This window comes from Mytilus trossulus, chromosome 13 (assembly GCF_036588685.1).
Source record: "Mytilus trossulus isolate FHL-02 chromosome 13, PNRI_Mtr1.1.1.hap1, whole genome shotgun sequence".
NCBI classification, from domain to species: domain Eukaryota; kingdom Metazoa; phylum Mollusca; class Bivalvia; order Mytilida; family Mytilidae; genus Mytilus; species Mytilus trossulus.
In genome coordinates, this window is record NC_086385.1 from 31,755,089 (window position 1) to 31,770,340 (window position 15,252).

Genomic DNA, 15,252 nt, shown 5'->3' on the forward strand with positions numbered 1-15,252 from the left:
AAACTTTAGGAGATATCTTATAAACTTCATGAGATACCTTATAAACTAAATAAGATATCTCCTATAAAATATAAGATTTCTCCAATAATATATAAGATATCTCCTATGATATATAAGATATCTTATAAATAATATGAGATATCTTATATATTATATAAGATATCATTAATGTTATATAAGATATCTCCTAAAATTAATAAGATATCTTATATATTTTTTAAGATATCTTATAAAGTAAATGAGATATCTTATAAATCATTTTTATATAAGATATCTTATATAATTTATAAGATATCTAATATAGTTTATAAGATATCTTATATAGTTTATAAGATATCTTATATAGTTTATAAGCTATATCATATAGTTTATAAGATATCTTATATAGTTTATGAGATATCTTATAAAGACAATTATATAAGATATCTGATAAATTATATGAGATATCTGATTAACTATATAAGATATCTTATAAACTATATAAGATATCTTATAAACTATATGATATATCTTAAAAACTATATAAGATATCTTATAAACTTTATAAGATATCTTTTAAACTATATAAGATATCTAAGAAAGTTTAAGAGATATCTTGAAGTAAGAATAAATAGCAAAACGGCTTGCCATAAAAGACGCTTATGCAGAGAATCCCCTCCGCAGTTCCATTTTTTTTAATTCTTATTAGATTTCATTATTTTCACTATTTGATGTTTCCTTATGATATTAAGATAACAGTATCATATTTTCGTACTATCTTCTTTACAATTTTCCAAAATTATTAAAGACATTCTTACTCTTCTATTTATTTCAACTGATGTTTTATTTTTTCAAAAGATTTATTCCTGGAAATTCTTTACACTCTTTATAATGTGAAATATATTTTGTCACAAATTATCATCTAGTTGTCTTATTTAATGTGGAGAACTTGATGTACTGCAATTGTGTAACATTTATTTTTTGACCTCATTCTTGATTTCTTTTTTTTTCTTGAATACAAAACTGATAGATATAACATTTCTTTTTTTCTGCAGTTATTCAGTTATTATCTGATAAGGAGTTGAGACAGGTCAGAGTGATCACTCTCGCTTTAAAAGGATAAAAATGTTTTTTTTATATCATTTCTTTTGAAAAGTGCAATAAGTTTAAATACTATCTATGTCTAAATTTAACCGTTAACTCTTTACAGACCACATGAGGTCAAAGAAGGCCGCAACACTTTTCATTCTTTTAGTGAATATCTGCAGACGCTATGTTTTTCTATTCTTACAGAATGGCGGACAGTAAATTATGTGCTGGTTGTCAGCGCAGTGATGAAGACATCACAGCTGTATCTTGGTGCAGTGACTGCAGTGAACTTGTATGTAAGGCGTGTTCCAGAGTTCACAAAAGGATGTCCCCGCCTCACAAGGTAATACCAACGCAAGAGATACAACAACTGAGTTCGTCACTTCTTACATTGTCCAAGAACTGCGACAATCATCCAGATCAAAAGATTGCACTGTACTGCTGTCAACATGACAAGGCAGTCTGCAAGTCATGTGTTCCGGTATCACATCAGAATTGCAAGTCTGTCATTTCAATTGAAAAAGCTGCTAGAGGCGTGAAAGATGGTACCGCTATTTCTGATCTAGAGAGAAGGATTTCGAACCTATGCCAAGTTACAGAGAACAGACGAAGTCAAAGTGAGAAAACACTCGTAGATTTGGACGAAAGTCGTTCCAAAATAAAGACAAGGGTGTCTGAAATCAAACGGAAAGTCATTGCTCATTTAGATACGTTAGAAGCAGAGATACATAAAGATATTGATTCTAAGTATACACATTGTACTGAGAGTGTGTCCCGAAACAGAAATATCATACAATCCAGCTCAGACTCGCTGTCTACATGGAAAAGTGATCTAAATTTACTGAAGCAACACACATCAGAAGTTCATTTATTCCAGGTGGTAAAATTTCTAGATGCAAAAACCTACCAGAAAGAATTAGAAATCAGAGAAATCCAAACAGCTACTGTTCCGATACTTAAATATCATCCGTCAGAATCTGAGTCGAAAATTAAGAAACTAGTCCCAGACTTGGGTACAATAACGGTAGAAAATGTTCAAGTCCAAATACCTGTACTAGATATTGATCAACAAGGTCAATTTCTAGTGAAAGACAAAAGAAAGTTATCACTGTCACATTCATTCCAGACCACGAAATTAGATAATGAAGTACGTGTCTATAGGGGATGCTTTATGCCTGCTGATAGGTTACTCCTCTGTCACAACAGGGGCAAACAACATTTTGTTTGTACAGTTGATGGATCGAACTCCAACGTGATTGAATTGGATTATTCACCACTAGATATAAGCTTATTTGACAAAAATCATGCTGTAGTAGCTGTTGGTGATGCAGGTATCCAGATCATCGACCTGACATCATTGAAGCCTGGAAGGATAATTGAAGTTGAAGGAAACTGTACGAGAATCACCAGTTTAAATGACAAGATATGGGTAAAAAATCAATCTCACACTATAACCATTGTGGATATTAATGGTAAAGTTCATAAAGTATTACAAACAACATTTGATCCTTATTATATTTGTGCCAATCAGGATGGTGATGTCTATTGTACTGACTTTGATAATAATAAATTATTCTTAGTTTCTTCGGATGGAACAGAACGTGAGATATACATCAGTCCTGGACTGGAAGAAGTTGGTGATGTAGCCGTAGATGACTTTGGGGATGTGTATTTAAGAGGATGTTCACCAGACAATATACATAAAATATCTAATGATGAACAGAAGCATGACATTGTCTTGACAGCAGACGACGGCATTAATGGTCCGTTCTGTATATCTTACAACAAAGAAACAAAAGAACTGTTAGTTCTAAACGAATATGGTAGATCTATCAATATCTATAAAACTTAATGAACACTAAAATGACTGTGAGAATTGGTGATTAGCCGAAAGATAAACAATAATTTTTTTTTATATATACACATATTGCAACACCTTGATTTTTTAAACCTTGAAAAATCAGCCTCTTTTTTTGGATAGAATATGATAAAATATTTGTAAAATAATATTGAAACATCGTTAATGATAACATTTGCATTAAAATGAATATAAAAATGTATGAAAAAATGTTTTATCTAACCACAATTTTGATAACAAAATGAAGTATTTTTTGTACAAACAAAATGCATTTTGTAACTTTTACTGTAGTCGAACTTTACAATGTCAGACATTTCAAAATTAATCTTAAGATGATTGTTGACATCATAGTTGACCGTTATACGCCAAAGAATTAGTACTTGATGCAGCCTCCATTCAAACGGATAACCGCCTCTTAACGTCTTCTGATTCCTGCCACCAGTCGACAAATTTGTTGCTCAGGTAACCGCAACCATTCCTTATGAAGGGCATTGTTTATTTCATGACGTGTTTGAACTGGGATGTCCTTTGGCGCATTTTACGCCCAATAGTGTCCCATATATGCTCGATATGGTTCAAATCCGGGCTACGATCGGGTCAAGTAAGATAAGCTGAATTCCATTGGAACAATGGATGTTCCTCCAAGATGATAATTTCCAACTTTGACGAGCTCTGCACTATATTGGATACGGGCCACTGTATTTCTGTGCGTAAGCAAAGGTCCCCGAAATGGTTTTATCGCACGATAACCAGTACCGATGAGTCGATCTCGAACAGTTCTTGTTTAAAGTCTCCTGTATGGCAACCACTCACTTTTTAGGATTGTATTGTTTGCAATGGGTTTCCTTCTGATCAACCTTCATTATGCTTGATTTTCCCTAGCAGATGTTATAGAGGGTCTTCTTGATCTCGGAAGGTCTTTAAGGTAACACGATACCGAATGGCATATCTCCCGATTTCCAAAATGTTTGGCACACGTGTTCTTTGAATCGAGTTACATCGGAATATGTAATAAACAATGGGGGTCACCATTTTTGTTTTCTTTGTAATTTTCATAGAAAAATGTCAATTTTGGTGTCAAATTTATTTAGGTATATAGGGGAAATGCCTTTATTTCGGCTTACCTTTTTAGATTTTGCAAAGGATGGCTATGTTCTAATATACGGAGAAAAACAAAAAACTAACATAATATCCAGGATTGCATACTGAATTCATACACGTATAGAAACTCATATGTCACCATCCTTGTTTTTGAGATAAATGGCTTCAAAGCTTAAGTTGATCGATACGTCTAGAATTTGACCGGAAACGTGTGACGTTATTAAATACAGAATATAACGTTATTCCTGCTCAGAGGTATGGAAAACAAAAACCCGACAGGGGAAATGAAAATAAAATAAGCACCATTCGTTTTGTCGGGATCTGAATGGTGTTTATTTTATTTTCATTTCCCCTGTCGGGTTTGTTAAATTTCCTGTAATGCAATATAAAATTCTACTGATATAATTTTATTTCGTCCTGCACATGGAATTTCACTCGCATGAATTAACATTGATCTCGTCTGATTTTCACATCAAACGAGCATATACTTGAAACTTGCGTGAACTGGTTGGTTCCACGTGAATCTTATGATAATAGTTCTTGCATAAATCTCCGGAATTTTGTACACGTTAAATCTACGTAAATTTTTAAAATACAATTTTTAAAATAATATCTTTCTTCTTCAATTTAATTAAAATCTTTAAAAATACCTTCATATTTTTGTAAAGTTCAAGTGAAAATAACATGACAAATTTCTCGTGAAATCCTTTCGAAGTTAACAGTTTTTTAATTGATCGGTTTGATGGTTGTTTAACGTTCAGTGGCAAATATTTTATGCATGTTCGGGACGATGCAATACAATTTTGAAAATAGTTGTTTATAAAAAACACATTTGAGGCACCAGTCAAACATTTTTAAACATTCTGTTAGATGTGACAATTGTAAAGAAAATAATGATCCTGATAAAATACACATTATAAAGAATTAAACAACAAAGAAAAATTCAAAACGAAAAAGTCCTTTATGAAATGACGAAATCATATGCTCAAAAACATAAAAAAAAAAAGATCAATAACTGTCATGTATTCTTGAATTGATACAGAACATAGTATTATAGTGTTCTCTGCGTGGTGTAAATGTGTGCTTAATAAGTCGGACAAACCTTGCAAACTGTATGTAAGTTCAACATTCTGTCATTCGTGTAAAAAAAAAATTGAGATCATATATGCATTCATTATATAAGTAAAACAAACTGCGAAATATAAAAGTTCTAGCTTGAAATTCCACATGTGTAAGCCTGAGTCTGAATTCTGCGTGCCTGTATATTTTATCAAAATGCCTAATCCACCGCCCTGTCATGAACCAAAAAAATAAAAGAAAATCCGGCCGATATGTGCACCTTTAATATAAGTAGTAACACCATGTACATAATTTAAAAGCTGAAGCAAAAAGACTGTAGTCCTTAATAATGAGCCGTATAAACTCTATAAATACCTAGTGCGGGATTGACGGACAAACAGACACGGGTTAAACAATGTATATGATGATAAATTTTGTGTACGTGCTCTATTAGGAATTTGGTGACAATACATATTTTTGAATATGCAGTTCATATAGTGGAATGGTAATTTAGAGATCTAAAATATAGTAGAAATGTAAGCAAGGTAACATTTCCGTCACTTCGTCTTTGGTGGAATGTTGATCAATTGTCAATTTTACCGTATCTCCTTATTTCATTATGGTGTGAATTTTCTACAGAAGTACAAAAGTTTAAAGACTTAAACAAATATGTACTAAGAAACTGAAATGTTACTGTGATAATTATACTAAATACAATTATCAAAACTTTCCAATTTAGGGCACCAACGTTAACTAAAACTAAAAATTAGAAATAAAAAGATACTCGTCTAATACGCATTTGTCACGATGTCTATGGTTTTGATCTCGTTAAATGCCCAGATGTTGCTATCTTATAAATTTGTATATCCCATATCTCCATTTATCCTTCAATCAGCCAACTATTGTACAAATATCATGTACACAAATACATTTTTATTTTATTTGTACTTGTTCTTATACAAATAAAGTCTCATGTTACCCCACTTCCATAATGAGCAAGCAGTAACGTAAATATTTGATTTTTTTGCGTAACTCTTAATTATTGGTCCTCTTCGCGATCCGCGTTTAAACTATTTCGATTTCTTTGAAAAAAATAGAGGCAATGATTTAAATTTAAAAAAAATAAGTTTCAAGAGACGGATGTAAATTGTAGGATAAAAACAATATAAAAATTATGTACATTGTCGGAAATATAAAATGCATTTGTACTCATTACGAAACAAGTTGAAAGCTCAACTAGTCTCGCTTTTCGTCGTGTTTCTAAAGCTCGTACAAATACATTTTATATTTTCCGACAATGTACATATATATTTTATATTTATCCACTCAGAGAAAAACCAAAACTTCTTTTTTGCATGTATTGTTGTAAACTTGTTCTAAAAACTCCTTATGAGACTGTGGAAATTCATGGTGTTTTCCTGACGCTTAAATGAGCAATATGCCTCTCAGGACCCCAAAGGCAACTTTGTTAATCATCTTTCAGTCGTTTTGTCTCTAAACTTAAAAAAAAATTCCAACTTACAAACACACATAAAAACTCACTACACCGAATACCCATGCAAGCGTAAAATAATACGAATATAAAATCTAAAATGATTTCAAGATCTAGCCTTTTTTATATATAGTCTCTTTCTGCCGTTTGAATCATAATTAGTCAGTCGTATTCTTGTAAATTTCGAGAGAGAAAAATTTGTAAGGGAACTAGTCTGACTAGAGCCAGACCTAACTATCAACTTTGGTTAAACCACTTTTTTACATTCCATACTAACAAACTATTTTCTGTATGAGTTTCAACGTCTGCTTGAATTGTGCTTTTTCGCCTAATTCTATCCGTATTCTCATTCAAATAAATTTCCAATTTCCATTTTGCCCGAGCGGTGTTTTTGACGACCATTTGAAAACGAATTAATAGTTGAACCATTTCGCACATCATCCAGAGTTTCTATCAATTATATTTCTACTTATCAAAACAAAATTTTATGGGGAGACGACGTGCATCATGAAAAAGAATTTATTGAAAGAAAAAAAATTAAGAATAAAGATAAGGTGATAAAACTCAAGTCTGTTAAGCATAATAACATATAGATCTACAGATAAATCGTGCAGATGCTTAAATATCAAAGATAGCATTTTAGAAAGTATAGTAATACATTTTTAAAGGTAAACAATGAGCAGAAGAATTCCCGGAAAACGATAAAGCAATCAATGTCAAATAACCGTTTCGTATTGCAACAAATCTATCGGCACTCTGCATCTAGGAAAAGTTACCGCTAAAAATGTCACATACATGTAGTTACCAAAAATAAAAGGACTTTTATTATTTAATCATTTTGTGATTGTAGAATCTTCTGCATTAACTGGTTATTCGATAACGTCAGGATAACTCGTGGTGTAACGTCATTCGGTATCGTGTTACCTTAACAGCGTTTGGTGCCTGATTTTTATTCTCAAAACGACTTATAGTGGAATGGTGATGACCAACAATACGTGCAATTGTCACAGCGACATACCTGCTTCTCTCATGCTGATAATCTGCCATGTTGCTGCAGCTAAGAGTTGTGGAGGACCCATTACAAGGTGTCAATCGCATAACTTAATAAACTTTGTTATTTAAAGCGTTGAGAACAATGATGATAAAAACATCTGTTTTATTGTTTACGGGTACAGTAGCTGCATGTGCGAGTCGATATTTATTGATTAAACTCAGGTGAGATTTAAATAATGTTTAACTAGTTATATTTCAACAAATTATATCACAAAAAAATAAAGAGCGTTTTTTAATTTGAATTTCAAATCGGTGTTGCAATACTTTTTTTCCATGTGTATATTAATTACAAATTGATTGAGTTTTCTAATTTTGCTTGAAACTATTTCAGATTTAGCTTTACTGACAAGTTGAACCATACCGAGAGTAAGCCAATGCCTATTTAAATATGAAGTGTAATGACTTTTAAATAATAATAACACATTAAAAAATCTAGAAAAATATATTGATAGGTTTTTTTGTACTGGTCGGAAGTAACTTTTCAAACTTGCACACTGAGCAAGAGAAGAGCACTACAAAGGATGGGTATGTATATTTCGGTCACACATTCTATTTTAGTTCATGAAAGATCAAAATTGTGAGTCAGTAAGTTGAGACTTCTATAATTAGATCAAATATTTAAAAAAAAACCTGAATGTTTCCTCATTGAATCTAGACAAAGAAAAATAGCACCAGTTGTTAAAAATAAAGACAACAGGCTGACTTTTAAAAAACAATGTTTTTTTTTTATTCTTTCATCTATTTAGCGGAAAGTAATGTATAGGTTACCGAATGGCCTTCAACAATTAGAGGAAAAAACCGAATACTGTATATAGGCACCAATAAATGGGTAGACATGAAAACCGCGAAACATGTCATACTAGAAAACTAACAGCCTAAGTTACAACATTTAAGTTTGGAAAAACAAATATGAAAGACATAGATAAATGAATGACAACCACTGAATTACAGGATCCTGACTTAGGAGAGATACGTAAAGAAATTAGTTTTATTTGTAAGAAGTAGTTAATAGATATAGATAGTTAAAGTCGTGTCGAGCTCATTTGAGGGATACAATTATTGTGAGGAACTGCAATCATAAGCAGAGAAACCCATCCTCTTAAAAGAAAACTTTTTATCAGAGCGCTACTGATAATTTTACTTCATGCATAATGCGCACCTGGCTTACAAAGTAATACATTTGATATCTTCAATGAGTCTTTGCCAAAGTTTATAAAATCATAAAATCTCGTAATATAAATTCAAAATAATATTGAATTCAATGCTTTAATCTCAAACAGAAATGACCCCAACTTTAAAATACGTTACAATTTAGTAGAAATGCTTTTCAACGTGATTGTCGTAAATTTGCCATTTCCAGGACTGATATGAAATTTAAGGTTGTTTTCAGTCCAAAGAAGCCTTTAATTTAATCATTTTGATATTAAACTTATAGACGATAATAAGACTTGATATTTTTTTCTGGATGAACTTTAATCAGGAATGCTCAAACCTAAACATTCAAAAGCAGAAGATCTTCACAAAAACCACGTGACCTTTCCAATGGCCTCCGAACAACAACAACACTGTTTGTTGAGGTTGATTTAATAACATACAGATAATTATCAAAGGTACCAGGATTATAATTTAATACGCCAGACGCGCGTTTCGTCTACATAAGACTCATCAGTGACGCTCAGATCAAAATAGTTATAAAGCCAAATAAGTACAAAGTTGAAGTGCATTGAGGACCAACAATTCCAAAAAGTTGTGCCAAATCCGGCTAGGGTAATCTATTCCTCGGATAAGAAAATCCATAGTTTTTTGAAAAAAATGCAAAGTTTTGTAACAGGAAATTTAAATGACCCTATAATTGATATTCATGTCAACACCGAAGTGTTGACTACTAGGCTGTTGATACTCTCGGGGACGAAACGTCCACCAGCAGTGGCATCAACCCAGTGGTGTAAATAGTTATCAAAGGTATTATAGGTCAAAGTATGGTCCTAAATGCGGAGCCTTGGCTCACACCGAACATCAAGCTATAAAGGGCCACAACAATGACTAATGTGAAACTGTTCAAACGGGATTACCAACGGTCAAATCTATATATTATACGAGAAACACTTATGAACTACATCAACAAACGACAACTACTGAACATCAGATTCCTGTTATACATGAACAGAAGTTGATCAATAACTCACAATTGAAATCTTTCTTTTGATAATTTTATTTGGGTGTAAAATCGTGAGCCGAAGAGGCGGGCCCCCTTTTTTTGGGAAACATTTGGTTGATTAAAAGGGAATCTCTGAAGCATGACCGGAGCGGGCCACCTCCTGTGCAGTCAGTGGGCCCCTATTTATGAAAAATTCTGGATCCGTCACTGAGCCGAAGCATATTTGGTATGAACAGTGGAAATTAAAATATTGGAATCGTATGGAACGTTTTTGCAATTTTCTAATGATTAACTAATAAATGATTTTAAAACTAATTGAAATGAAAAGAGTGAACGATGTGTTTTTTTTATTTTTTTAATTTCATTTCTTTGTTTCGGAGTTAAGTGTGATGTTCATTTTATCAGACCTAGTTTACATTTTCGTTTAGATGCCAACTGAAGCCCGACTTCGGATGTGGAATTTTCTTGCTTTATTGGAGACCCATTTGGGACCATCTTTTGGTGTTGTTTTTTTTATTTTGGTCGGGTTGTTGTTGTTTTTACACATTTCCAATTCTCAATTTTATGTTATCAAATAAACTATAATAAATTTAGAATGAAGTTAGGAAAATTTCGATAACGTGCAACAGTCGAATCTGCGCATGCCTTTTTATTTTCTAATAAGCGAACTTCCAGTTTTGACAATTATATACTATTTTTTGTAATACAGACTTTTGACTCCGGAGTTGATATCTTTAAACAGGTAAGCGACTTCGCCGGTTGGACATTCTGGTACTCTTTCAAGTAAGAGCAATGAAACATATAAAATCAAGCTTTCAATCGGCACATTTTTTTAAACCACTTCTCTCCTGCCCACCCTTCCCCCTAAAAAATGAAAAAAATGTACCGATTATGTATTTGATTTTACTTTTTTTTAGGAAGCTCTTACTTGACCGAGTACCAGGATGTCCTACAACAGAGATGGTAACCTGTCGAAAAATTATACAATCCGATGTCAAAAGTCGGTAATATGAAAATAATCCGTCTATTGAAGAGAGGAATTGTCAATTTGATGCTTACAATGTAACTGTAGATATTAAATTACTTTGAAAGCTACTTTTGAATCTTAATTTCCGAGAAAGATTACCAATTATTCATCTTTAAAACTTGCAAGAAAAAGTTTAAGCGAAATTGCTATCAAAATAAAATGCAAATATTACTATCAAATATAAACCAATCAAAATGATCAATTAAAGAAAAAAATACTAGCCGCGACAAGGACGAATTGTGATAATTTCTATGTAAATATAAGTCACATATTAAGATCTGTATCAACGATATTTAATCAGTATATGACAAAGCATTTTTTCAAATTTCTACCTGTTATATACCTGTTATGAGTATAACCACAAATATCACAAGAGGATCTGTGTATAAGGAAAAATAAAAAGGAAAAACAAAGATGGGCGTGAAAGTTCATGTTGAATATTCGTAAGTTATTCGTTTAATTCCCATTTATTATTTAAGATTTTTTATAAATTAAACAAAATCAGCTGTGAAATTGATTTTTTCATTTATCGGTATCAAGTTTCAGGTGAATTTCAATTTAGTTTAGGTAGATCGATTGCTTGTTGTTTGCTCAACGTCAAACGCAAATATGTCCTTATTGTTCGGGACACAGTTTTGATAGATAATAATTCCTTCCCCTCAAACAGATAAATAAATTCAAAAAAAATTATTAGTAGGCCCCATGTTATGTTTATACTTGCGGAAATCGTATAATAGGTCAAACTGTACCCCTGATAAGAATAACAGAGCTTATGTAATGGTATCATTTGAAAGAATAAAGAAAGAAGTGTGTGTTACTGTTTGGATTAAGCAACAATTATAGTAACAATGCGAGTATTCATTTGTATGTTTCGAAAATAAGTGCGGCATATGTTGTCTCTTTGAAACATTACTCATTTCCATTTTCTAATGATTCTATCTATATTTTAAAAATATTATTTATCAAATTTAAGTCGTTTAACTTGAATATCAATTTATCATAGAATCAATAGCGTATTTGGCTTGTTTATAAGTACAAGCACATACAAATGGAAAACTTTCATAAATATCGATATATAATGCATGACCTAGACTTCTTTTGTAATTAAGTAATTTTTAAAGGTACATAATACATTAAACACATATTATATAATCTATTATAAAATGGTCTGTGAACATATAAAAAAAAGGATTATTCATTAAAAATTAGATGCCTCATGTATAAATAGTACGTCGCTCAATGCAAGTGATGCAACTGTCGAACACCGTGGGGGGGGGGGGGGGGGGGGGTGGGGGGTGCTATTGCAACTCTTTTATTCAACTGTCATACAATTGTGAGCTTTAGCTAGCTAAAAAACCAGGTTTACTGCACGTTTTTCTACAAAAGAAAATGCCTATACCAAAACTGAATATTTCAAATGATATCAATTTGTTTGATGTGTTTGAGCTTTTGAATTTGCAATTTGCTTAGGAACAATCCGTTTATAATTTTCCTCGGAATTTGGCATTCTTATATTTTTTACTTTTTATATATAAATTGCTAACATATGACTTTACTTTATTTTACGTTTCAGTTGATTGAGGTTAAACAGGCAAGCTGACCATGGTATGGAACCGAAAGAGTTATCAACGTGCAGGAAAGCTAGTTGTGTGATTTATTAAACCGGGATGTCATTAAAAAGACGGGCATAAAAATGAAGCATTTTGCAAAATGTAAATTAATTTTCTGCTCGCAATGACATTCATGACGTTAACTGAATGAAAGAAAAGATGTGATAATAAGCAAACATTTAACAAACTAAATTTAAAAAAAAGTTTAACTCTGAATAAAAAAAAACCACCCGAAAATTGAATTTTTAATCTTTGTATACTAAACTGAAACTTTACGATACAATACAATAATTGTGTTTCTGATAAAGTAGTTGAAGTCTATGGGGAAATAAAGTATGATAAGTGATGGAATATTTTGATAAAGATTAATATATCTTTACATTAAAAACTTAAAACTATTTTGTTACTTGTATAAGACAAATAAATTGGCGAAAAACTTAAGGAGACAACCACTACATTAAACAAAACTAGATTTAGTTAATAAACTACACCAGACGAAACTATTCGTCTTTGGTTAGCTCAAATCAAAATTATAAAAAAATGTTCATCAAAAAGTCGAGTACACCGTTAGACTTTAGAGTAGAATACATTCTATTGGCTTGTCGAGAGTTAAAACAAAAATCTAGCAAAGCTAATCCCAAACAATGTAGGAAGACATTCTCACTATGGAAGACCGATTCGCTGTCAGGACAGTGGATGGTTTTTGACTAATTTCTATCAAGTAACCAGTTCGAACACAGTAGGAGCTGTTGGAACTTACACGTAACAGGTTCTCAATTCATTTGCAATCACAAATAAAACAACTACAGTTATCACCCCTTAATATGTCTAGTTGTAATTTTCTAAATTATTAAACAATTAAGACATCTTAAGCCAATTACACTCAAAAGATGAATAGAATGGTTAACAACCACTTTGCAAATTATAGAAAAATTTATTCAGATCCTTTATGAAGGTTAAACTGCAAGGAATTAATTGGAAAAATACCACAGCATACACAATTTGTATAGATATAAAATGTTTCACGTCCAATGTAATGTTTTGCTCCTCTCCTAATGAAGTTTAACTGAAGGTGAGATGCCGATGGGATACTGGTAGGCAGAGGTGTTCTCCTGATTAGATGGACTTGTTCATTCAAAGTCTTGACGGAGCAGAACATAAGCACTGCCTATACCAGACACCGCTATTATGTATCTCTTGTTCGGCTGTTAATTGTGCAAGGACATATCCATTACATCAGCTTCTAAGAAGGGAACCAAAGAGTAGGTAGGCAAGAGAGATTATGAGGAAGCGAGAGTGGGAGAGAGTGGGACAAAGCTAGAGAGCAAAAAAGTAGGAGAGTGGTACAGAGCTAGTGAGCCAAAATATGAGAGTGTTAGAGTGTTTGAGTGGGAGAGAGTGATAGTGCGAGAGAGCGAGAGTGGGAGAGAGCGAGATTGGTAGAGAGCGATAGTGGGAGAAAGCGAGAAATTGCGCGAGAGTGGGAGAGCGGGGTAGCGAGAGTGGGAGAGTGGGAGTGTGGGGATGAGAGAATGTGAGGCTGGCTGAGAGAGAGCGAGGGTGTAAGAGTTAAGACGAGAAGGAGAGACACAATCACTAATAACGACATCTCTTTCTTCGTTTTTGCTTTAAGAATATGTTTTCATCATTTTACCCATTTTGAAACACAAAACGCATGTAAAGTTATTGACGGAAACTTTAAACGGAGAATATGAGAAGTCCTTGCGCACGCAAAACTCATGATACGCATAGATTGTGTCTTATTCTTCAGGTGGCAATACATGTTGTTTACCACAGCTGTACTTTCTTTTTTTTCTATTGTTTTGAGTTGAGCTACTGTTTAAAGGGACCAACTTGTAGGATATTTTTAATGTAAAGATAGTTTATTCACAAAACAATTTTCATACTTGATGAAAATAAGTCTTTCCTTGCGTTTGCTTTTGTTTTACCTATTTCAGTCTGTCCTTGCCTTTTCTGTTGTTTTACCTATTTCAGTCTTTCCTTGCTTTTTCTTTTGTTTTACCTATTTCGACGTGTTAAACAATGTTTTAAGTAAGATATAAACATCTAACAATCCATTCTGTATAATATTGAAAATAATAAACTGTTATTGGCTTATATCCCTTACTTAATTATCTGGCCTTTTATCAAATTTCACAAAAACAATCGGAATGATATATTTCATTCATATGTGTAATTAACAAAGTGGAAACTGGCATTTGAAAAACCTAATGCACTACTATAAATACCAAACAATATACCAAAGAAAAGCGTTCAAATATTGCCCTTTTTTATATTCTAAAGGTTAAACCTGAAACCAAATGGTCTAGCGTGACTTGTACAGGCACCTAGATACTAATTTACTTAGGGTGTAAGTTGTAGTCTGGTTACAAAAAAATGAAAATGTTCATGTGTTCAAAATGAACGAAGTGGTTCTCATTGTGAAAGTTTTCATTTATTAGGTTGTTATTTGTGAGTTGAGTAAAATCCTATAATGAAGAAAACAAGCCCTTTTATTAAACATCAGATTGGATGAACGTTAAAATGGCATTTGATTCACTATACTTCGGAATCATTTATTTTCGTGGACTAGGACACCTTACATTTACATGAATATCTAATTTCGTGGTTTTGCCAAAGTTTGCATACAAGCCTATAGGAAATCTGTCATTGGTTGAAAATTTCGTTTCATGGTGTCACCCACACCAACGAAATGCACGAAAAATGGTATCCCACGAATAATAAGGTATCCACAGTATTTCATTGTTGATGTAAAATCCACGAAACATAGACATTAAAACAAAAGGATTGCCTATATACATTATT

General features: G+C 32.4%; 1 protein-coding gene across 1 annotated transcript; it reads left to right on the forward strand.

Annotated features, from left to right (window-relative positions):
• The first annotated feature begins 1,273 nt into the window (after positions 1–1,273).
• LOC134694274 (E3 ubiquitin-protein ligase Midline-1-like) lies at positions 1,274–2,920 on the forward strand. Its single transcript, XM_063555277.1, has one exon. It carries the CDS (start codon positions 1,274–1,276, stop codon positions 2,918–2,920), a length of 1,647 nt encoding a protein of 548 aa, XP_063411347.1.
• Positions 2,921–15,252: the final 12,332 nt, after the last annotated feature.

Bases quoted from the DNA above. Each gene is read 5' to 3' on its own strand.
- LOC134694274 (XM_063555277.1), top strand. From the start codon at position 1,274: ATGGCGGACAGTAAATTATGTGCTGGTTGTCAGCGCAGTGATGAAGAC.